General features: G+C 49.1%; 1 protein-coding gene across 1 annotated transcript; it reads left to right on the top strand.

Moving 5' to 3' along the window:
* The first annotated feature begins 12,844 nt into the window (after positions 1-12,844).
* TSGA10IP (testis specific 10 interacting protein) lies at positions 12,845-24,088 on the top strand. The gene is given in 9 exon segments (XM_049890363.1): positions 12,845-12,991; positions 15,140-15,276; positions 15,374-16,107; positions 16,258-16,405; positions 18,905-19,075; positions 22,685-22,784; positions 23,142-23,266; positions 23,960-24,038; positions 24,041-24,088. Coding segments are annotated over 9 exon segments (1,689 nt in total).
* The last annotated feature ends 952 nt before the right edge of the window (positions 24,089-25,040 follow it).

The raw sequence follows: 25,040 nt of genomic DNA on the forward strand, positions 1-25,040 counted from the left end.
ATCTATCATCTTACTATTTTTCTACTTGTCCCATCTGTTCCTTGTCCTTTCCTGCCTTATCTTGGATTTTTTTTTTTTAATGATTCTGTTTTTATCTCCACTACTGGTTTATTAACTATATCTCTTTGATTTGTATTTTAGTTGTTTCTCTAGGTTTTACAATATACATCTTTAACTTATGATAGCCTACCTTTTGCAGGTATCAAATCATATCATATAATGTATAGTATAAGAACCTTACAACAAAATACTTCCATTTCCCTTCTCTTATCTTTTCTGCTTTGTTGTCACCTATTTCGTTTCTACATATGTTATAAACCTCACAATACTTGGCTATTATTTTTGCTTTAAATAGTCCATTATCTTTTTCTTAAATAACAGTTTTATTGAGATATAATTCACATGCCATAAAATTCACTCTTTTAAAATTCAGTTGTTTTTAGTATATTCACAGAGTTATGCAACTGTCCCAGCACTATCTAGTTTTTATCACTCCAAAAAGAAACCCTGTATCCATTAGCAGTCACTCCTCATTCTCCCTTCCCCGCCCCAAGCCCCTGGGAACTGCTAATCTACTTTCCATCTCCAAGGAGTTGCCTATTCTGGAAATTTCATATAAATGGAATCATACAATATGGTGATCTTTTGTGTTTGGCTTCATTCACTTAGCATAATGTTTTCAAGATTCGTTCATGTTATGGCATGTATCAATGCTTCATTCCTTTTTATGTCCAGATAACATTCCATTGTACGGTTGTAGCACATTTGGTTTATCTATTCATCAGTCGATGGGCACTTGGGTTGTTTGCACATTTTCGCTATTGTGAATAGAACTGTGATGAACATTGATGTACAAGTAGATTCACTCATATTGGACTCTTTCTGGCAATCAGTTAAGTTACTTGGGGGTTAGTTTTGATTTTTTCCAGGTTTGTTTCAAGCTTTTTTGTGGTGGATCTAGAGTAGACTTTATTAAGGGCTGACTTAGGCCTATTTCTGAGCCATGGCCCTTCTAGGCTCTCTTCTGAGTTTTCCATGTAGTCAATGAAATTTCTCTAATTGGCCTGGAGAGAACTCAAAGATTTCTTGCCCTGCGTGAGCTCTGGGAATTATTTGTCTTACAGCTCTGCAGTAATTGTTCTTTTCTTGAAACTTATTCTTGTCCAGCCTTGTGGTGTCTCAGTCTATGCATGTACAGACAGTTCTCCTCCTAAAGCACGAGATGACCCCTACGCAGGGTTCTGGGTTTTTTTCTCTATGTAGGTTTCTCCTCTTAAATATTCTACCGCACAAATTCTAGCTGACTTTGCCTCCCCGAACTCTGATCACTCGTCTCTGTAACTCAGTGAGTTTGCCAGACCCTATCTGGGTTCCTCTCCCTGCAGTGCAATAGGGAAATTACCCCCAGGCAGAAAGCCTAGATGATGATCGAGTTTAGCCCATATGTTTTGTAATCCTTTTTCTCAGGGATTACAGTCCTGTGCTACCTGTTGTCTAACATCTGAAGATAGTTGTTTCCTATATTTTGTCCAGTTTTTGGCTGTTTATGACACGATATGGATTGAATTGAGTCCCCCCTAAAATATATGTTGAAAAAATTTACCCTTTTGTACCTGTAAATGAAAACACTGTGGGGCACAGTTCTACCCTGATACACGTGGGGTGGCCATGAGTCAGAATCCACTCCATAGTAACTGGTCGTTTTACCTGTAAATATGACTTTGTTTGGAAATAGGGAGTTTTCTTTTGTTATGTTAATCAGGCCATACTGGTGTAGGGTTGATCCTAAACCTAATCACTGAGTTATAAAAAGACCAGAACAGACATAGACACTTAGAGGGAAGACAGACACCAGGGAATGACAAAGATCTCATGGAGCTATGACAAGGAAGGACCTCCCTCTAGAGCCATACTCTGAATTCGAACTTCTAGCCTCCCAAACCGTAAGAGAATAAATTTCTGTTCTTTAAAGCCACCCACATATGGTATTTGTGTTATGACAGCTCTAGGTAACTAAGATGTGACAGGAGGATAACTCCAGGCTTCCTCATGGACGGGATCAGAAGTCCCTTTCTCTCCTTGGGATTCCTAAAATCTTTTGTCTGTCCCTCTTCCAGGTTCTTCCCATGCAATGGTTTGGATGATACTTGTGCTTGCATGTCTGACTTCTCCCATTGGACTGTGACTGTCTCAAGGGCCTGTCTGATTCATGCCTGTGTCTCCAGGGTGTCTCATAGGGCCAGACACATGGTAGGCATGTGTTGTGTGTGTTGGTTTGCCCTGTCCCACTTCCTTTAGGCCACCTCAAGACACAACCCCACTTTTAGGTAACTGCTCCTCACCTACTCCAACCAGGCAGGACTACCAAGGCTGCCCACGAAGGTCCCCTCCCTTCCAGGGCCCCTGTGATTGACCTAGGGATGGTCATGAGACTTGAGGCAGGACACATCAGTCTTTCCTTGGGATTTTTCTATCTGAAGAGTGTGAGAAGAACCCTTTTTTCACTCTGGTGGCAAAACTCCAAGGACAGCAACCTGCAGCCAGCATTCCCTTCTGAGAGAAAAACACCAACAAAGAGAAATGGAATTGAGATGAGGGAGAGAGAGAAAGAGAGAAACAGAGGCAAGGGGACTCGAGTCCCTCAATTCAAGCAAAACTGAGGTTAGGCACACCCCTGCCCTTTTTATGATTTGGTAAAATAAGCCAAGCATTTAATTTACTTTTGGGGGGGCGGGCCTTAATTTATTTCCATCAATTGCAAAGCCAAGGGATTTGACTAGAACAAGGCATCTCTGTCTATTTGCTGAATGAGTGGAGTTAATTTGCATACCTACCTCATTCCCAGTGTACCTGAAGTGACTTTCAACCAAAACAACAACAACAAATAGAAATGGAGAATCAAGAATGTGAAAACATACCTTAAAAAAAGGAAATGAAGATCAGAAAAAAGAACACAAATACGCAGCCCATAAAGGACTGTGAGATGCTCTATTAATTGAATATCAAATTTGTCTCTGAGCTACCTGGCAGCCAAAGCAAAAAGGGAGATGTAGTAACTTAGCTTTTTTTTTCCCCACCTCAAAGAGGGCACAGCCTACAAGCTCCTCAGAGGAAACAATTTTTTCCCCTGGACTTTAGCTGAAAGGAAACATTTCAGATGGAACTCGGTAAGAAGGTACTAAGTGTCGTGGTAGAAGCGAAATCACTTTCCAAAAGCCAAAGCCCGTGATGAACCTCCTATCTCAGGTCCTTGGAGTATGAGCTTAGGGAACAAGTAACCAAAACCAAACCAAACCCATTGCTGTCAAGTTGATTCTGACTCATAGCGACCCTATAGGACAGAATAGAACTGTCCCATAGGGTTTCCAAAGCTGTAATCTTTACGGAAGCAGACTGCCACATCTTTATTCTGCAGAGTGGCTGGTGGGTTTGAACCACCAACCTGTCAGTTAGTAATCAAGTGCTTAACCACTCTGCCACCAGGGCTCCTAGGGAACCAGTAAGGCTGCCAGATTCAGCTGTCAACTCTCAGTTGACCTCGCCTTGACCTCACAGCAGCTCTTGTCATGACTGGTCATCCTTCCTCTTTGAAACACTTTCTTCACTTGGCTGGAAGCCCTCGCTTTCTCTGCTTTCTTCTTCCCAACTGGCCATTCTTGTCTGGCCTCCCTAACCCCTTGTAACCTCTAGACAGTAACAGGCGCAGGTCCAGACTCCAGACCTCTCCTCTTCTGGAACTATCCTCTCTGCCACCCCCAGCCCAAGTCTTCCTGTCTTGCTCCTGGACAACAGGCCATTTCTACCCTGGTCCCTCCTGCCTGATCTCCACTCAGCAGCCAGTTGTTGTTGTTAGTTGCCGTTAAGTCTGCTCCGACACCTTATACGTAACCCTCCCCACCCCCCCAAAAAAGAAACATTGCTGTTGAGTCGATTCCAACTCATAGCGACCCTATAGAGCAGAGTAGAACTGCCCCAATAGGGTTTCCAAGGAGCAGCTGGTGGATTCGAACTGCCGACGAACAGAGCTCTTAACCACTGTGTCACCAGGCCTCCCCCCCTGCCCCCTGCTTATACATGGGGATTGTCTAAAAGCATTCGTCAGACCACATAACTCCCAGTCCAGAGTCGTCTTCTGTGACAGCTACTTTGACCAAGCAGGATTCTTGGGGTAGAATGAAAAGATTACTTTTGTCTCCCAGTATCCCTCTAAACTTTATGAAGTGAAGGAATGTCTCTCTGCCCCCAAAGTCATGATTTTTTGTGTCATGCTTGCTCCCTCACAGTGCTATGATCACCTAATGTCACTGTCATGGATTGAATTGTGTCCGCCCAAAATGTGTGTATCAGTTTGGCTGGGCTGTGATTCCCAGTATTGTGTGATTGCCCACCATTTTGTCATCTGATGTGATTTTCCTGTGGGTTGTAAATCCTATCACTATGGTGTTAAATGAGATGGATTAGCAGCAGTTATGTTGATGAGATAGGCAAGATTAGATTTTGTCTTAAGCCAGTGTCTTTGAGATATAAGAGAAGCGAGCAGAGATAGGCAGATCTCATACCACCAAGAAAGAAGCACCAGGAGCAGAGTATATCCTTTGGAGTTGGGGTTCCTGCTGGGAGACACTCCTAGTCCAGGGGAAGATTGATAACAGCGGATAGAGAAGAGAAAACCTTCCCGTGGAGCTGATGCCCTGAATTTGGACTTGTAGCCTACTAGGCTGTGAGAGAATAAACCTCTCTTTGTTAAAGCCATCCACTTGTGGTATTTCTGTTACAGCAGCACTAGATGACCAAGACAGTCACTAAGCACATCTCTGCTGGAATGCCCACCTGCGAGGGGTAACTAGGTCTCACACTGGATTGGAATGAAGCATCCTCCACACCCCAGCTAGCGCAGACCCTGCTGCTGGAGCCCAGGGAGGGAGGAAGGGAAGTGGGCGCACAAAGTCTTTACTTGCCTGGTGGGGAGTAAGATGGCCTCTCACATTCTGGGTGGCAGCTGTTTAAAGCTGGCTACTCTGTGGGGCTTTTATGGGTTCCTGGAAGCCCTTCCGTAGGCCACCCCCTTGACTGAGACTCTGGGAAGCAGGCAGGGCCTCTCTTTTGGCTGGCACACACAGACACACTGTCAGGTACCCGTGCCAGGTAACAGACGCCCTCTGGGCAGGACTTCTTCCTACCTAGTTGTTAGCCACCAAAGAGTTGGCCCCCCTGACAACGGGACGAAATGCTACTCGGTGCACCATCCCCGTACCTGGTCGCGGGTCTGACCGTTGTGATCCCTAGGGTTTTCATTGGCTGATTTTTGGAAGTACGTTTTAGTCTGGAAGCTTTGTTGAAACCTGTTCAGCATCATAGCAATATGCAAGCCTCCACTGACAGACAACTGCTGACAGACAGGTGGTGGCTGCACATGAGGTGCGTCGGCCAGGAATCGTACCTGGGTCTTCTGGATGGAAAGCAAGAATTCTACCACCGAACCACCAATACCCCCTTCTCTCTACGTTAGTGCCAGTCCCAGTTGCTGTCAAGTTGATTCCAACTCACGGCGAGTAGAACTGCATTCCATGGGGTTTTCAATGGCGGATTTTTTGGAAGTAGAAATGCCTTTCTTCCGAGGTGCCTCTGGGTGGGGCTCAAGCCTTCAACCCTTCAATTAGCAGCCTACCATGTTAACTATTTGCCCAACCCAGGGGATCCCTTCCTACGCTGTTACTGTTAGTCGCCTTCCAGTCAATTCTGACTCAATAGCGACCCCATGTGCTACAGAGCAGAACTGCCCCATAGGGTTTCTTAGCTGTGACCTTTATGGATGCAGATGGCCAAGTCTTTCTCCCCTGAAGTCCCGGGATGGGTTTGAACTGTCAAGCTCTCGGTTAGCAGCCTAGTATGTTAACTGTTTACACCACCCAGGTACTCTTCCTACATTACCACTTGCCAGTAATTCTAGAGGTCTCATGCACTGCTAACAAGCCCTCGTGGCACAGTGGTTAAATGCTTCAGCGCTAACTGAAAGGTCGATGGTTCGAACCGACCAGCTCTGCTCTGAGGGAGAAAGGTGTGACAGTCTGTTTCCGTAAAGATTACAGCCTTAGAAACCCCGTGGGGCAGTTCTACTCTGTCCTATAGGGTGGGCAGTCTTGCGCTCTCCAGGCAGCTTCCTCGAAGCACCTCTCACTAGATTTGGGGTTAGCAGGTAGACTCCCAGCCCCACCCCTCTGAGGGGAGTGTTGGGACTCAGCACTACATCAGCTCTTCCCAAATGAATCACATTGCAAACCTTCCCTTTCGGAACCCACCCTCAACCTCTTTATACTCTTGAGGTAGAGAAGGGATTTCAAAAGTGGCAAATGGGTTCTGTAAAATTTTGGCATCTTGCCCAGCATCAACTCACTTTGGAATTTCCCATCTGTGTCAACTTGGCTAGGCTGTGGTGCCCCACTGTTTGGTCAAACACTAGTTTAGATGCAGCTAGGAAATATTTGCATGTGATTAACATTTAAATCAGGTGGCTATAATAAAGCAGATTTCTCTCCATAATGTGGGTGGCCTCATCCAATTAGTTGAAGGTCCTAAGACCCAGAGGTTTCCTGAGGGAGGATTCTGCCTCCAGGCTATAAATAGACATTCTGCCAGAATTCCTCTCTCCTCCACCACCTGACCTACCGATCTGGGACACAAGGCTGCTGGAATTTCCAGTCCATCACCTGACCTACACATTTTGGATTTGCCAGTCCCCACAATCACGCAAGCCAATTCCTCAAAATAAGTCAGTCTTTCTCTACAGATAGGTATAGATTTGCCATTTTAACCATTTTTAAATGAATTATTTTAACCATTTTTCCATAAAATCATTGCCATCAAGTCCATTCTGACTCACAGTGACTCTGCAGAACAGACCAGAACTGCCCTATGGTGAAATGAGTTCCTTTATGTGGCCTTTTGCTTTGGTTCTTTGGAAAAACAGCTTGAGAGGGTTTTCCCCAAACCCTGAGGAGTTACTTTTGCCCTAGTTTTCTACTCCAGAGGATTTGTTATGTTTGTCTAGGTTGGTTGACATTTCCTGGGCAAGCTGTGAACAACTTGATTTGATACTTTTTGTCTGGTCCTGCGCTACAGCCTGCCCTGTGATGGCTGTGTACCTTGCAGGGATTGGTCAGTAGACTACACAAACGAGAGGAGTTGTACCCCAGCCTCACTTACTATGCAAATGAAGTGTCTGTGGCCTACTGAGAAGCGATTGGTCAGTTTGTGGCTCCTGGTGGGCGTGCCATGCCTTGAAATTGACAACGAATTTGTGTATTTAAGCAGCCAGCCCTACAGAGGTAGGAGATAGAAAGAAGAGGAAGAAGAGCAGCAGGAAAAAGCAGAAGGGGGGCAAGAAATTTTCATAAAAGATTTGTAACATAGGTCAAGAGCTATAACATCAAAGACAATGAGAGGCCCAGAAGGTGCCCAGTGGCAGAGTCGGTGGTGAGAGATGGCAGGGCGGGGAGGAAGCCTGCAAGGCTAAGAGCTGAGAGAGCTTCCCTGTACCAAAGCAGGGAGAATTTGCCTACGTGCTTCCTAATCCTCATCCTGAGTGGTAGCCTGTTGATCCTGATCCTGCATTGTACCCTGTTCCTTAACCCATTGCAGTTGAGTTGATTCCAACTCACAGCCACCCTATAGGACAGAGTAGAACTGCCCATAGGGCTTCCAAGGTGGATCCAAACTGCCAACTTTTTGGTTAGCAGCTGATCTCTTAGCCACTATGCCACCAGGGCTCCCCTGTTCCTTAATAAGCTACTTAAGTGGAAGTATGGTCTCTGAGTTCTATGTGGCCATTCCAATGGATATTGAACCCAGAAGAGAAGCAAAGAGTGCTGTGGAAAGGAAAGCTGGTGTCAGAATTGTTAAAAAGGTTTGAGGGTGGAGGTATGTCTGATCTCCACCTCATGGGAATTAGCTTTGTGCTGATCCTGGTCATTATCTCCTCTGACGTTAAACAGGTTAGGACAACGTTATTATTACTATTATTTCCTAGAATTTTACACGCCCCACAGGATTTCCAAGGCTATAGTCTTTATGGAAACAGACTGCCACTTCTCCTGTGGAGCAGCTGATGTTTTGGTTAGAAACTGAGGGCTTAACCACTGTACCACCAGGGGTCCTTTAACCATTTATATATATATATTTTTTTGAACTTTAAGTTTTTGTTTTGTTTTGTTTTTTAGTTGTACTTGAGGTGAAAGTTTACAGCTTAGTTAATTTCTCATACAAAAATTTATACACATATTGTTATGCGACATTAGTTCCAATCCCTATAACGTGACAACACACTCCCCCTTTCCACCCTGGGTTTCTTATGTCCATTCAACCACTTCCTGTCCCTTCCTGCCTTCTCATCTTGCCACCGGACAGGAGCCACCCATTTGATCTTGTGTATCTGCTTAAACTAAAAAGCACACTCTTCACGAGTATTGTTTTATAGTCCAGTACATTCTGGAAACTCTGGTGGCGCAGTGGTTAAGAGTTATGGCTGCTATGAGTCGGAATTGACTCAATGGCAACAGGTTTGGTTTTTTTTTCTTTTTGGTTAGTCCAGTCTAATCTTTGTCTGAAGAGCGGGCATCAAGAATGGTTTTAGTTCTGGGTTAACAGAGCGTCCAGAGGCCATAGCTTTGGGGGTTCCTCCAGTCTCAGTCAGACCATTAAGTCTGGTCTTTTTATGTGAACTTGAGTTCTGCTTCACACTTTTCTCCTGCTCCGTCAGGGATTCTCTGTTGTGTTCTCTGTCAAGGCTGTCACTGATGTCCTTTAACCATTTTTAAATGAGATTTTTTTTTTTAATTTTTATTGTGCTTGAAGTGAAAGTTTACAAATCAAGTCAGTCTCTCATACAAAATCTTATATGCACTTTGCTATGTACTCCTAGTTGCTCACTCCCTAATGAGACAGCACACTCCTTCTCTCCACCCTGTGTTTCCATGTCCATTCAGCCAGCTCCTGTGCCCCTATCCGTTCTCATCTCGCCTCCAGACAGGAGCTGCCCACATAGTCTCATGTGTCTGCTTGATCCAAGAAGCTCACTCCTCACCAGTAACATTTTCTATCTTATAGTCCAGTCCAATCCCTGTCTGAAGAGTTGGCTTTGGGAATGGTTCCTGTCTTAGGCTAACAGAAAGTCTGGGGACCATGACCTCTGGGGTCCTTCTAGTCTAAACGAGCATTTTTAAGTATACATTTCAGCGACATTAATTATATTCACAATGTGTGTAGCCATCACCACTATCGATTCCCCAAACTTTTTTATCACTCACAACAGCAACTCAGTATCCATCAAACAATAACTCTCCATTCCTTTTTCCCCCAGCCCTTGGTAATCACTAATCTACTTTTTTAGGTATTTAATATGTTTTGGATTGAATTGTGTCCCCCAAAAATGTGTCAACTTGGCTAGGCCATGATTCCCACTATTGTGTGATTGTTCACCACTTTGTCATCTGATGTGATTTTCCTGTGTTGTAGATCCTACCTCAATGATGTTAATGAAGTGAGATTAGCAGCAGTTGGGTTAATGATGCAGGAGTCAATCTACTAGATTAGGTTTTGTCTAAAGCCAATCTCTTTTGAGATGTAAAAGAGAGAAGTGAGCAGAAAGACACGGGGACCTCATACCATCAAGAAACAAGAGCCAGGAAAATTGTGCATCCTTTGGACCTGGGGTCCCTGTACTGAGAAGCTCCTTAAATGGGGAAGATGGATGACAAGGACCTTTCCCCAGAGCCGTCAGAGAGGGAAAGCCTTCCCCTGGAGCTGGCACCCTGGATTTGGACTTCTAGCCTCCTGGACTATGAGAGAATAAATTTCTCTTTCTTGAATTCCTCCATTTGTGGTATTTCTGTTACAGCAGCACTAGATAACTAAGACATCATATAAGTGGGATCACACAATATTTGTCCTTTTGTGGCTGATTTATTTCGTTCAACATAATGTTTTCAAGGTTCATCCATGTTGTAGCATGAATCGGAATCTCTTTCTTTATGGCTGCATAATATTCCATTCCAACACTTGTCTGTCAGTTTGTTGTACTGTTGTGTGTTGCTGTGTTGTTGTGATGCTGAAAGGTGGTATATGTCAAATACCAGCAGGGTCACCCATGGTAAACAGGTTTCAGACTAGAAAGAACCTGGTGATCTACTTCTTAAAAAATTGGCCAATGAAAATTTTACAAATAGCTGCAGAACATTATCTGACTTAGTGCCAGAAGATGAGCCCCTCAGGTTGGAAGGCACTCAAAATACAACTGGGGAAGAGCTGCCTCCTCAAAGTGAGCTGACTATAATGACATGGATGGAATAAAGCTTTGGGGACCTTCCTTTGCTGATGTGCTACAGCTCAAAATGAGAAGAAACAGCTGAAAACATCTATTAATAATCAGAACATGGAATGTATGAAGTTTGAGTCTAGGAAAATTGGAAGTTGTCAAAAATGAAATGGAACACTTGAAGGTAGATATCCTAGGCATTAGTGAGCTGCAACGGACTAGTGTCAGCTATTTTGAATGATCATGTGGTCTATTATGCCTGGAGAGACAAATTGAAAAGGAATGGCATCACATTCATTATCAAAAAGAACATTTCAAGATCCATCCTGAAGTAAAACGCTGTCAGTGATAGGAAAATACCCATATGCCTACAAGGAAGACACATTTTGATATTTTTGTCTAATAAGGTTTCTATGATTTTGTAGCAATACTTTTTTTAAAATAATTTTTATTGTGCTTTAAACGAAAGTTTACAAATCAAGACAGTCTCTCACATATAAACTTATATACATCTTATTACATACTCCCACTTACTCTACCCCTAATGAGTCAGTCCGCTCCCTCCTTCTAGTCTCTCCTTTCGTGACCATTTTGCCAGTTTCTAACCCCCTCTACCCTCCCATCTCCCCTCCAGACGGGAGATGCCAACATAGTCTGAATTGTCCACCTGATGCAAGGAGCTCCCTCCTCATCAGCATCTCTCTCCAACCCATTGTCCAGTCCCTTCCATGTCTGAAGAGTTGGCTTGGGGAATGGTTCCTGTCCTGGGCCAACAAAAGGTTTGGGGACCATGACCGCCGGGATTCTTCTAGTCTTAGTCAGACCATTAAGTCTGGTCTTTTTATGAGAATTTGGGGTCCGCATCCCACTGTTCTCCTGTTGTAGCAATACTTTTTGACTTACTCTTGTATATACATTTAAAAAAAGAACAATTGCTGCCAAGTCAAGTCCGACTCATGGCGACCCCATACTTGTCAGAGTAGAACTGTGTTCCACAGGGTTTTCAGAAGTAGATCATCAGGCCTTCCTTCTGAGACACCTCTGGGTTGACTCAAACCTCCAATCTTTCAGTTAGCAGCTTAGCGTATTAACCATTTGCATCACTCAGGGACTCCCATGAGAATCTAGGCCAGAGAAACCAGACCTACTGACTGTCAAGGAAGGGACCCAGAGGTTTGGACTGTCCGGGAAATCACCTGGGTTGGGGTCCACAGGGGGCAGCAGCTCCATCTCTGAAAACGTACTTTCTTCCTGAGTTTCCCTGGGTAGCATTCAGTAGACGAGGTGGGTGGATGGGGATGGCAGCCCACTAGAAAGAACAGTGTTTGCATATTTTGGGTGGCAAATGATGTCCCCTGGAGCATTATTTAAATGTTAAATCAGATGCACTCATTGCCAAAGTGTTACTAGGACCCAGCCTGAGAGCAGAAAGGACCCACAGGACCAAAGGGCAGAGAAAACACACCTCCTAGGCATCTGTCGGGGTATACTTCCACAACCTGTCTCCAATACACCAACAATCATGAAGGTGTCCTAAGACCGGGCAGTGTTTTGTTCTGTTAGACAATATGGTTGCTGTGAGTCAGAGCAGACTCGACAACAACTAACAACAACAAAAACAACAACGACCCTAGGAGGTAGACTCGATTGTAACCAGTTCATTACCCATGAGGACTCGAAGGCACAGAGAGTAAGCGACAAGGCTCTCAATGGAGCCAGTTATAAGCTGGATTTGAACCCAAGTCCTTCCTCGGTGCTCTTAATCATTATACCCTGCTGCCTCACAATAGAGATGAGTTACTGTTAGTAGTAATAATAACTAATGTTTAATGAGAACACTGCCTTCCCTATTTCACTTAATCCTCCCAATAATGATGTGGGATCATGATTCCAGTTTTGCAGAGGGGAGACGTGACCTGCCCAAAGCCACAGAACTAGTGGGAGGCCGAGCCGGGGGCCCAGCATCCCTAGGGCCTCAGCTTGGTACCACATCCTGTACTGCTGACCTTAATGGTCATCGCCAGGTGTCCCGCAGGGATTTAATGCTCCCATGGTTTTTTTGTGACATGCAGACATTTGTGATAAGATTTAAATGCTGTAATTCCCCCGAGAACCCCATCCGGGCTCTGATTCGCCTGCTGCCTCTCTCTTGGGTGAGGTGTCTAGTTTCCTGCCTTTCCTGCCCCTGTGGTCAGGGGCTAGGAGGGCAGCCATGAGACAGGCTGAGGGACAGGGCCCACTCCAGGAACAACCTGGGCATCTTCATAGGACATCAGGACCCCTATGGCCCCACTTGCAGGTAAGTGGGGAAACACAGGCAGAATGAGGGAACGGGACTCACCAGGCCTGGACCATTCCTCAGCATCCTGCTGAACTCTCCAGCCCTGGAAGGAAGTCAGCCTCACGCACCCTGGCTGACCACTTCCTGGCCTGCCTTTTGCTATAGCCCTTGAGACTGGTTAAGGACTGGTTGCCATAGAGATGGCAGGGGGTGGGGGTAGGGGCAGTTCCACTGCTGGCAGGTAAGGGTGGGGGATGGGGGAGGACACCAATATGCTAAACACCCAGGAACAGTTGGTCAAGACCACAGCAGGGAGGCCAGGGCAGGACACAGGGCCTCAAGCTCCAGGGAAGGCCATAGGGCTGCTCGAGCTTCTGTCAGGCGCCCCCTCAGCAGAGCAGGTAAGGGAGGCCCAGTGGGGAACTTCCAACCGCCTGTAGGCAGGCTGGCTATCTGGCGGTCAGGGGAGACCCATGAGCAGCCACAATGCTGGAGTTTCAGTCCAAGTGACAGTCAGGGAGGCTGGAGGAGCAGGGGCCACAGGGAGGCCTAAGGATGTGGGGTGAAGATGCGGGTTGATTCCTAGGCTTCTGTCATTTAGGGAGCACTGCAGGAGGAGCAAGGAGCCCTAGTGGCACGGTGCTTACGCGCTTGGCTGCTACTTGAGAGGTCGGTGGTTTGAACCCATCAAGCTACTCTGCAGGAGAAAGATGCAGCAATCTGCTCCCGTAAAGACTACAGCCTAGGAGACTCTATGGGGTGGTTCTACAGGTGGTCCTATAGGGTGAGTCGGAATTGACTCAAAGGCAATGGGTTTTTAAGGAGCAGGAGGAGCAGCCCTGGGGGAGGCAAGGCGTTCCTTCCGCCTTGGCTATCTCGAGCCCAGGGCCCTGCGGGGCATTCCAGAAGAGCTGTCCTGGGCAGCCTAGAGCAATGGCGACAAATACAGGCTCTGGAGGCAGATGTTGAGTTGTTACTGCCCCACTCTGACCCTCAGTTTTCTTATCTCCATAATGGGAATCGTAGTATCTACCTCAGAGGATCCCTGGGAAGGTTGAGTTAATCTTTGAAAGTCCTGAGCTCATCAGAGCTGCTCCATAAATGGTGTCTGTGGCCATTTTAATATTAAGAATTGAGGTTAGTAATTGGTTTTAAAGGAGGCTTGGTGCTGCAGTGATTGAGCGTGAGAGAGTGATGTGGCAGTCTGCCTCCGTTACGGTTCCAAGGCTGCAATTTTGTTTGTTTGCTTTTAACAGGCATAAGTTTTTATTTCTCTAGAATAAATGCACAGGAGTACAGTTTCTGGGTCATACAGTAGTTCCGTATATACTTTTTTTTTTTTTTAAGAAACTGCTAACCTATTTTTCAGAGTGGCTGTACCATTTTACACTCATGTATGAGAGATGTACTTTCTCCACATCTTATTGGATTTTGGTATTACCACTGTATCTTTCTTTTTTTAATTTTTTATTGTGCTTTAAGTAAAAGTTTACAAACAAGTCAGTCTCTCATACAAAAATTTGTATACACCTTGCTATATACTTCTGGTTGCTTACCCCCTGAGACAGCATACTCCTTCTCTCCACCTTGTATTTCTGTGTCCATTTAACCAGCTTTGTTCCCCTCTGCCTTCTTATCTCCCCTCCAGACGGGAGCTGCCCACTTAGTCTCATATGTCTACTTGATCCAAGAAGCTCACTCCTCACCAATATCATTTTCTTGTAGTCAAGTCCAGTCCCTGTCTGAGGGTTGGCTTTGGGAATCTTTCCTGTCTTGGGCTAACGGAAGGTCTGGAGACCATGACCTGCAGGGTCCTTCTAGTCTCAGTCAGACCACTAAGTCTGGTCTTCTTATGAGAATTTGAGGTCTACATCTCACTGCTCTCCTGCCCCTTCAGGGGTTCTCTGTTGTGTTCCCTGTCAGGCCAGTGATCAGTTGTAACTGGGCACCATGTAGTTCTTCTGTTCTCAGGCTGATGTAGTCTCTGATTTATGTGGCCCTTTTTGTCTCTTGGGCTCATAATTACCTTGTGTCTTTAGTATCCAAAGCTGCAATTTTTATGGGAGCAGACTGCCACATCTTTCTCCCTCGGAGTGGCTGGTGGTTTGAACTACTGACCTTTGGGTTAGCAGCTGAATGCTTAATCACTGCACCACAGCCTAAGAAATCCTGTAGGGCAGTTCTACCCTGTCCTACGGGGTCGCTGTGGGTGGGAATCGACTCAACAGCATATAACAACAACAACAAACCAAACCCATTGCCGTCAAGTCTATCCCATTGCATAGTGACCCTGTAAGACAGAGTAGAACTGCCCCATACGGGTTCTAAGGAGCACCTGGTAGATTTGAACTGCTGACCTTTTGGTTAGCAACTGCAGCTCTTAACCACTACACCACCAGGGTTTCCAGGTAACAATAGCAATCGGTTTTAGTAGTAACCAGGACCCAGAGGGGCCCAGCCAGAGTGGGCAGGAGAAAGGCATCTCTGGGAAGGTTCGAGGTGGTCCAGGGGGTGCTCAGAGCTGGGCCTCCTCTCCTGTCCTCGCCCAGGGGAGCCTCGGGAGTGGGGAGAGTGTGCTACTTCAGGGCCAGCGGCGGAGGTCTCGCAGTGCAGGACAGACGGCAAAGAAGGACCGGGCACCCTTGAGCGGGAAGAAGAAAGGACATGGCTTCGCAGAGGCTGAGGAGTAAGTGGCTTGTGGGGTGCAGCTGAGTGGGATGTGGGATGTCAGGCCCCCCTGGGGGCCAGCCCCCGGGCCCTGACCCCACTCTCTCCCTCCTCAGTCTCTTCCCCCCTCCTCCTCGGAAGCCCTCCTTCCCCTTCCAGTGGGCCTGGGAGAACTTCACCTTGGATGGCCGGGTCCTGCTTCAGCCTAGCTTCCCCTTGGCCTCTGGCCACCAAGCCCAGAGGGCCCGGGGCCTGCCCTTGCCTCCAGCGGTCTCCCAGTCGCAGCTCCAGCCCAAAACCAGGCGCAAGTCCACCACCAACCTCCCAGGGCCCCAAGGCTTCTGCTGGAAGACAGAGGCGCAAAACGTGGAGAGGAGACGGCTGCCAGAGGCCTGGGGTGGGAAAGGGGAGCACCAGGGGCCGGAGCAGTCCAGCGAGTGTGGCCCCTGGCTGCCCGGGGAGAGGTGGGGAACCAAATCTGAGGAGGCTGCTGGGCCTGAAAGCCCGGGCACTGAGGAGGCCAAGCAGGGTCTGAGCCCTGGGGAACTACCGAAGCTCCCCAGGAGGGAGCCGGTCTGGGAGCAGGAGGATGCAGGGGAGGCCAAGGAAGGGGAGCACAGGGCTCTCCACAGAAGGAGGGGCCAGTCTCGAAGTAAGGGGCGGAATTCTGGCGAGGAGAACTTGCACAAGGGTGAACCACAGGGCCGCAGCCAGGGGAGCAGCTCCAGCGCCAGCGACCTCCGAGGGGCACAGAGGAGAAAGCCAAGGGCCGAGGAGCTGGAGGGGCCGTGGGACCTGGAGAAGCTGCAGAGGCAGTTACAGCAGGACTTGGAGGAACAGGGCCTCTGTGGTGAGTGAGGGGCTCCCCACCCAGGTTTCCCAGGAAGCCACACAGTGGGGAGAGCAGCCAGGGAGCCAGGACTGTGTTCCAGGTGCCAGGGGGACTGCCCAGTGGCCTGGGGAAGGAGGGTGGTCTCTGACTTGGTCCTACTGTGGACAGGTCCCCAAAAGCAGCCTTGGAAGGTTTTGCGGGCTGCTGTCCAGGCCTCTGGCCGGAGTGGCAAAACTCACACCTTGGGAGATGTCGAGACTTCCCTGTCCTCCAACTTCCCTAACCGCACCTTCCACAAACGACAGGAAGCCACCAGGTAAGGTGGGAGAGGAAGGAGGGTGGGGTAGAGAAGAGCTGGTTCTCCAAGAGACACTTAGCCATTCATCCTTTCACTCATTCCTTTATCCATTTACCAATCTTCCTGACCATCCAATCATTGATTGATTCATCCATCCATTCACTCACTCACTGGCCACTCATCCTTCCATCCATCCGTTCATCCACCCACCCACCCACACTTCCTTCCTTTTGTCCATCCATTCACCTACTGATAACATTCATTCAACCATCCATCCATCCATCCATGCGGCCCATCATCCATTCATCTCTCCATCTACTGATATGTCCATTCCACCATTCGTTCGGAAACCCTGGTTGCATAGTGGTTAAGAGCTACAGCTGTTAACCAAAGGTGCTCCTTGGAAACCACACAGGGCAGTTTACTTCGTCCTATAGGGTCGCTATGAGTCAGAATTGACTCAAGGACAACAGGTTTGTTTTTTTTATTTACCATTCATTCATCCATTTTTCTGTCTGCCTGCCCATTGACACAAACCACTTTTCACTCATTACTTATCTTTTCTTCTATCCATCCATTAATCTATTAACTAAGTGACACAATATATACTATCTACTCGTGGGTCTTTACAATATAGAGATAAAAAAAGACTTGGCCCCAGCCCTGAGAAACTCAAAGCCTGGAAAGGGAGGCACATGAGCAAAACAGCAAGGATGGCAGTAGGTAGATAACTGCTACCCTTGGGGCTTAAGCAATAGGCAATGGGAGCAGAGGGGAAAGAGTGGAGGAGCCATGCTGGAAGCTGTGAGGGGCCTGTAGGCGTTGTCTAGGTAAGGGATGATAAGGGCCTGAGCCAGGTGGCCATGGGGATGGAGAGAGGGGGATCCATTTAAGAGATATTTGGAAGTTGGTTGGATGGGCTTTGATGACCCGTTAGAAGTGGTAGGTGAGGAGTGGGGAGGATACATTCAGCACTCTAATAACCCATTGCCATTGAGTCAATTCCAACTAATAGTGACCCCTTAGGACAGAGAAGAACTGCCCCATAGAGTGTCCAAGGCTGTAATCATTACAGAAGCAGACTGCCACATCTTTCTCCCATGGAGTGGCTGGTGGGTTTGAACTGCTGACCTTTTATTTAGCAGCCAAGTGCTTAACCATGGTGCCACCAGGGCTCCTGCAGCATTCTGACAGCACTCCTCAATTCCTACTCTGTCACCCTCTGCTTGAAATCCTTCCCTGCTTCCCAGTTCCCTTGGAACAAAGCCCAGATTCCTTGGTGGGGAGGGTTCCTGTCTCCTGCGCCAGCTGGTCAGAGTGTCTGGAATGTCCCACGCTGTCCCTCCTCTCCTGGGATTTTCATTTTCCTTCACTCATCCAGCATCTTTCAACTCCCATGCCCCCACCCCATTCCAGGAAGGTCTCCTCTGTCACAGGAAGCTTGCCTCTGTCACAGCACTTGCCACATTCCATTGCATCAGGGTGCTGACTGCCCCCTCAGGCACAGGCTGAGGACTCCCTGAGGGCAGATGCCAGATCTTATTGCTCATCCTTTCTGGTGCCCCACATACCACCCTGCATATATTTGGTACCCAATAAATACACACCAAGTGAATGAACACATCTACACTTCTCTTTGTCTACCTGACCATGATTCAAATATGTGTGAATTCACCAAATATATGTTAGTTACTGTTATGGTGCTGGCGATAGATTGATGGTGAACAGGATACACAAGGAACCCTGATCTCATGGAGCTTACAGTCTACTTTGGAAGAAGGATCATTAATAAAAAATGAATAAAATGTAGAACTAGAGATGGAACATACCTGGGAGGCTACTTCAGATGGGATGGTCAGGTAAAGCCTCTTTAGGAAAGTAACATTTGAGCAAAGATATGATTGACAAGAAGGAACTAGCCATGAGATCTAGAGGAAGAATGTTCCAGGTCAATCTAGCTGCTGCCTCTTCAACCATCCACACCATTCAGCCATATGTTCATCTATCCATTGGTTCCTTCGCCATTTTGTTTCACTTTCCCATTCATCCATCTCTCTATTCACATGTCCATCCATCCAACTTTCTGTCCAACCAATAGGCATTAACTGAGCTCCTGCCAGATATGGAGGTCATAGAGAAGAGCAAGACTGCCCCTACTCCCTCAAGAAGAGTGCTTTGTGAGGGGAAGTTAGCAATACAAGTTGGGTCACAGGCTGTGTGTGCTGAATACCACATGGGCTCAGCAAGCCTGGGCTGAGGAAGTCCCCAGTTGGAGCTCACAGCTGGGGTGAGCAAGAGCCTTCCAGGAAGAGAAGGGAAAGGCCAAGCCCCCAGATGCAGACCTCCATCACATGAGGCTGTCATGACAAACTCTATCCCCAAGACTTTGGCTCTCTGGGCTCCCACAATTCCTCTCTGGAGGTCCCCATACTCCCCTACCCGGCCCCTGACCCTCCTTGAGACTCTCATTCCCCTGAGGACTTCTCCCATCCCTCTTTCTCCCCTTCTCCACCCAAGAAGCCTGCTGCAGTCCTGGGAGCGGCAGCAGCAGGAGGAGCAGCAGAGGGCTGAGCTGCGCCGGGCCCGGGAGCAACGGGTACAGCAGCAGGTGGCGCGCTGCCTGGCAGCCTACGCACCCAGAGGGAGCCGCGGGCCAACGGCCACCCAGCGCAAGCTGGAGGAGCTGAGGTAGGAGGCTCAGGGCTCAGAGAAGCTGGAGGGTAGCCAGCAGGGAGGCTAAGAAAGGATCCAATTGCAGGATGTAAGAGACCCAGCCCTCGCTTCCCTCAGGGCTGAGCCTCCACGGCCATCTTTCCACTTCAACCCATTTTACAGATGAAGACATTGAGGCACGGGAGAAGGGGCTGGTCCAAGGTCACCCAGTTAGTAATAACAAGCCCAACAGCTGTTGAGTACTCAAGGTTAAAATGGCCAACGTTACGCATTATCACACTCTCACATTTTGTTCTTCTGACTTCAAATGCCAGACGCGCTTAACATAACAATTTGAGCATTGCAGGAAGAGTTCATAGAGGATTGAACAGCCCCTGACCTGTCTCCTGGAGACAATTGCTGTTCATGGCCAAGTGAATGGTTACCTGTGTTTTTCCCTCTTCTGTATTTTGACCATTTTTTAAAAACAAACTTGGAATTCAGGCAAATCTTTTTAAAAATCATAACAGGCCCACGAGGTAGGTATTATCACCACCCGTATAATTCTGTGGGGGCAGTGATGGTTCAGTGGTGGAATTCTCATCTTCCTTATGCGGGAGACTGGGTTTGATTCCCAACGCGTGTCATGTGCAGCCACCACCGATCTGTCATGGAGGCTTGCACGTCGCTATGATGCCGAACAGGTTTCAGCAGAGCTTCCAGACTAAGACAAACTAAGAATAAAGTCCAGGTGGTCTACTTCTTGGAATCAGCCATTGAACACCCTAGGGATCACAACAGTCTAATCTGCCACTAATCACGGGGATGGCGCGGGACCCAGCAGCGTTTCGTGCTGTTGTGCGTGGGGCCACGAGTTGGGAGGCTGATGTGACAGCAGCTAACAACAATTCTATAGATGAGGAAACCGAGGCTCAAAGGGCTGAAATAATATGTCAAAGATCACAAGTAGGCAGCAAAGCTGGGATTCCAACCCAGCCAGCCCCTTGGCCACCTCACTACTCTGCCTGTGAGTGTTCAAACAGCCCATCTTTAGGTAAGGTGCCCCAGGATTGTCCCCCCAAAGCCCGACCTAATGAATCAGATGATAAAAACTAATATAGTCACCGATGGCATTGATATGGAGCACCTACTGGGTGCAGCTGGTGCCAGAGCAGCCCCTTCCGCCCCTCGCTCCTTCGGTCCTGGGACAAGTGCTGCTGAGACAGAAGCAGGTTCCTGCCCTGCCACCATTGAGGACTCCGTTGGCCTCTGAGCATCTGCTCTTTGTGGCTCAGTCTCACTGCCACTATGTTACAGATGAGGAAACCAAGGCTCCCAGAGGCCAAGTGGGTTTTAGGGGAATCCTTGGCCAGTGATTAGGGAGATGTCTCCTCCTTGCCAGGCCTCAAGTTCAGGGTTGGTTTTTTTTTTTTAATAAGGCAGGGAGCCTAAGGTTCAGAAATCCAGGGGCAGATGCCAGGAGAAGAGGGTTTCACCATGCCCCATTTATTTTCTACTCAAGAGCGGGTTAAGGCATGAGCAGATAGTTCCCACCTGGTCTCTCAGCACTGCCTGCCCGTCAACTCTGAGCAGCACCGGAGGCCCACCCTGCTGAGGAGGGACAGGCAAGAGAGAGCTTTGGCCACAGCGAGGCCCCACGGACTAGGCCTGCCGCCCTCACCCCGTGATAGGGAGGTGATGTGTCCTCCTTTCGTTCCTGACATGGGCAGGGTTGGCCTCCCCCGGCAATGCTTGCTTTCTCATTTGGGGCTCTGAGAGGTGAGCTGCTTCTTATTCCTAATAGAAATGGCACAAAGTACCAAGCAGGAAAAATGCACATGACATCACAGGCAAGACAGAGATGGGTAGCCAGCTCATGCTCCCCACCCCGTAACTGCTATACATACTCTCTTGTATGGGAAACCCCCCCCCTTTTTTTTTTAGTGAAAGTTTACACATCGTCAGTCTCTCATACAAAACCTTCTATACTTGCTTTAGACTTCTAGTTGCTCTTCCCCTAATGAGACAGCACACTCCTTCCCTCCACCCTGTGTTTCCGTGTCCGTTCAGCCAGCTTCTGTCCCCCTCTGCCTTCTCATTTCCCCTCCAGACAGGAGCTGCCCACATAGTCTCATGCGTCTCCTGGATCCAAGAAACCCACTCCTCACCAGCATCACTTTCTGTCTTGTAGTCCAGTCCAATCCCTGTCTGAAGCAGCCCTCTGCTGCTCCTCCTGCTGCTGCCGCTCCCAGGACTGCAGCAGGCTTCTTGGGTGGAGAGGGGGAGGAAGAGGGATGGGAGAAGTCCTCAGGGGAATGAGAGTCTCAAGGAGGGTCAGGGGCTGGGTAGGGGAGTATGGGGACCTCCAGAGAGGAAATGTGGAAGCCCAGAGAGCCAAAGTCTTGGGGATAGGGTTTGTCATGACAGGGTTTGTTCCTGTCTTGGGCTAACAGAAAGTCTGGGGACCATGACCTCCAGGATCCCTCTGGTCTCGGTCAGACCATTAAGTCTGGTCTTTTCACTACAATTTGGGGTCTGCACCCCACTGCTCTCCTGCTCCTTCAGGGATTCTCTGTTGTGCTCCCTGTCATGGTAGTCATCAATTGTCACTGGGTACCACCTAGTTCTTCTGAAAACCCCATTTTTGCAGTAACTTATGTTCTTGGTTCCTGGGTGGTGCAAACGGCTCGCTCTGAACTACTCACTGAAAGATCGGCTGTTCCAACCCACCCAGAAGGCTGCAGAAGAAAGGCCTGGTGATCCGTTTCCATAAAGATTACAGCCAAGAAAACCCAAGAGAGCTCACTTCTCATTAGGAACTCTGGTGGCGCAATGGCTAAGCACTCAGCTGCTAACAAAAAGGGTGGAAGTTCAAACCCACCCAGTGGCTCTGTGGGAGAAAAGGCCTGGCAATCTGCTCCCATTAAGATTACAGCCTAGGAAGACAGGAAACCCTACGTAGCACATGGCCACCCTGTGTGTTACAGAGTAGAACTGCCCATAGGGTTTTCTAGGCTGTAATCTTTGTAGAAGCAGATTGCCAGGCTTTTTTTCTACACTGCTGCTGGGTTGCTTCAAATTGTCAACCTTTTGGTTAGCACGCAAGTACAAAGTTTGTGCCACTCAGGAACCAAACCCCACAAGAAGGAAGAAAACTGAGCCAAAAGCCCAAAGAAGGGCCGTGACTGGGCCAAAGTCACACAGCCAACAACCACAGCTTCCTCCCTGGAGCTGCAACAGGAGAGGGTGTAGGCATGTGGGACTGCGGGATGAGAGAGGCTGAGCAAACAGATGTCCAGGGGTCAGAACCCTGTCCTGACCCCTCTGCCTTGGGGGTGGATGGGAGGCCACGTGGGCCCTGGCTGTACAGCCTGCAAGTCCCCCACTTCCCAGCTGGTCAACCTTGGACAAGTCCCTCAACCCTCCTGAGCCTCAGCCTTCTCATTGGTGAAATGGGGCGAATAATTCCCGCCCTGATGACCTCACCAGGAACCCAGGGATGGGGATGAAGTGGCTTTATAAAGGTGGGGGAGGGGGAAGCAGAGCCCTTAGTGAGGACAGCAGACTCAGAAGGGGGTGGGTTGTGTCCACGGGACCACAGGGCCTGGGGGCAGATTAGCTGCCCTGAGGCTTGTCTCCGTGCAGGTGCCAGGAGCGACAGCGCTTTGCTGAGTACCAGGCAGAGCTGCGGGGCATCCAGCATAGGGTGCAGGCCCGGCCCTACCTGTTCCAGCAGGCCATGCAGGTAAGGGCCTACCTATTCCAGCAGGCCATGCAGGTGAGGGCCTACCTGTTCCAGCAGGCCATGCGGGTGAGGGCCTACCTGTTCCAGCAGGCCATGCGGGTGAGGGCCTACCTGTTCCAGTAGGCCATGCGGGTGAGGGCCTACCTGTTCCAGTAGGCCATGCAGGTGAGGCCAGCAACTGGGCAAGCAAATGACCTCCCCTGAGGACAGAGCATCTCCCAGCTGAATGAGGAGGGAAGCGAGATGGGGAGTGGGCCCTCTCAGAGCCTGGAAGCTCTGAGACCTCCTGCGATCAGAGCTCCATTGTGAGCTTGGTGGCCCCGGTGCAGGACAGGAACCCATCTTCCTTTTCTTCAGGCCAATGCCCGGCTCACTGTGACCCGGCGCTTCTCCCAGGTGCTGTCAGCACTGGGTCTGGATGAGGAACAGCTGCTGGCAGAGGTCGGAAAAGAAGACACAGAGGGCACCTCCAGGAAATCCAGGTGAGGCCGGCTGGCTGGCTAAGGAGCTGGCTCTGCCAAGTTGGGGGAGAGGGGGCCCAACAGGAGTGCTCAGAACCCTACAGAATCCCACCCCTACGTCCAGCCCCACCTGGACTAGGGCTGGACATCTTGCGAAAGGCTGGGGGAACCCCAAGGACAGCCATATTGATCAGCCCTGAATCTAAGCTTCAGTCCGTGCTGCCCTGTGCCATCCTTCTCAGTCTCCCTCCTGGAGGACTCAGCCTAGCCCCAGGGATCAGCAAGGCCTTCCCAGGCCTCCCGTCCTCCACATCACCTGAGGAAGGCAGGGCCTGGATTATTCTGCCCACTTCTTAATAAAGACAGGGCCTTGCCGAAGGACACAGGCAAGCAGCAGAGACAGTCTGGGGCTCCATGGCCATCTGCGGTGTAACACCCCAAGCTCCCATCACAGGGCTGGTGCCCCACCAGTGATCTCAAGTATACCATCCCTTACTCCTTACAATAACCCAGTACAGAAGGAGTCATAAGGCCCGCTTTACAATAAGGAAACTGAGGCGCAAGAAGGGAAGTCACACAGCACTCCAGTTGAGGAGCTGGGATTTGAACTCACATCGTCAGAGACAAGTCTTTCCCCTCCTAGAGCCCAGATCTCCTTGGGCATGGGAGTGGGGTGGGGATGGGGAGATGCGGCCTCTGTGTGTGGTCTTTAAGGAGTCATAGGTCAATAGGGGTGAGAATGGAGCAAACTTCTCAGAGCCTCCCAAGGACAGAACCCAGACTCACCAGAGCCATCCTGATAGACCCTCCACTCCCAGCCCAGACCCAGCATCTAGTCCTTGAGATAAAAATTAAAGGATTTATGGAAAATGCAATGTGGGATTTTGGGGGGAGGGCAGCTGGGGGCTGGAAATAGGAGGTGGCAAGTGGGTAGGCAGCAAGCTTAGCCTCTCCCCATCTGGTTGTCTCTGCTTTTGGGGGTGGGGCAGCTTGAAGGGGAACAGTTCTGACTCCCCCACCCTCAGTCTCTAATACATACTAACACATGCTGCATCCTAGGAATTCAAGGGTGAACGGGACGGACAAGGCCCTGGCCTTTGAGGACTCCCAGCCCAGTGGTGGTCATCACCGTGAAAGGGAAGCATACAACACACCATGACCTGTATGAGATGCGCCACAAGGGGAGCCACCAGAACCCAGAAGCCAGCAAGGCAACTGTTGGATGGAAAGTGTCAGAAGGGATTGTGTGTACTAGGCCTAAATGTCCCAGCCCCTCTTCTCAAGTTAAAAAAATATATATATATGCTTATACACACAACACACAGATATGTCAAATTTTGCGCTCAATTTCAGGGACTTTAGACACAGGCTCATTTGGAGCGCCTTAGCCGTTCACAGACTCCACTGAAAAAATCCAACCCAGGGGACGCCAGGAGGCTGCGTTTGGGGTCAATGCCGACTGTGGGAGCTGGGGGCTCTGGAGGAGGACACGCAGCATCGCCCGACACCTGAGGGAGTACACTAGGAGGACCCCTATCGAGTGGCAATGAGCGCCCCGTGGGGTGTGCAAGTGAAGGGGGCCAAGGAAAGGTTTACAGTTCTAGGGATGTTGGATTAGAACGCCTCTAAATCCCCGCAGCTCCGGGAGTCTACGGTTCCGGGTCTCCAAACCAGGTCCGGGAACCTGGCGGAGCGCATGCGCACTCGGGCCACCGGCGCCAAGGCCACCACCCCGCCCGAAGCGGCCGCGACTGCGCAGTCAAACTTCACTTCCGGCCTTCCCATGAGCCTTTGG

This window comes from Elephas maximus, chromosome 7 (genome assembly GCF_024166365.1).
Source record: "Elephas maximus indicus isolate mEleMax1 chromosome 7, mEleMax1 primary haplotype, whole genome shotgun sequence".
In the NCBI taxonomy this organism is placed as follows: domain Eukaryota; kingdom Metazoa; phylum Chordata; class Mammalia; order Proboscidea; family Elephantidae; genus Elephas; species Elephas maximus.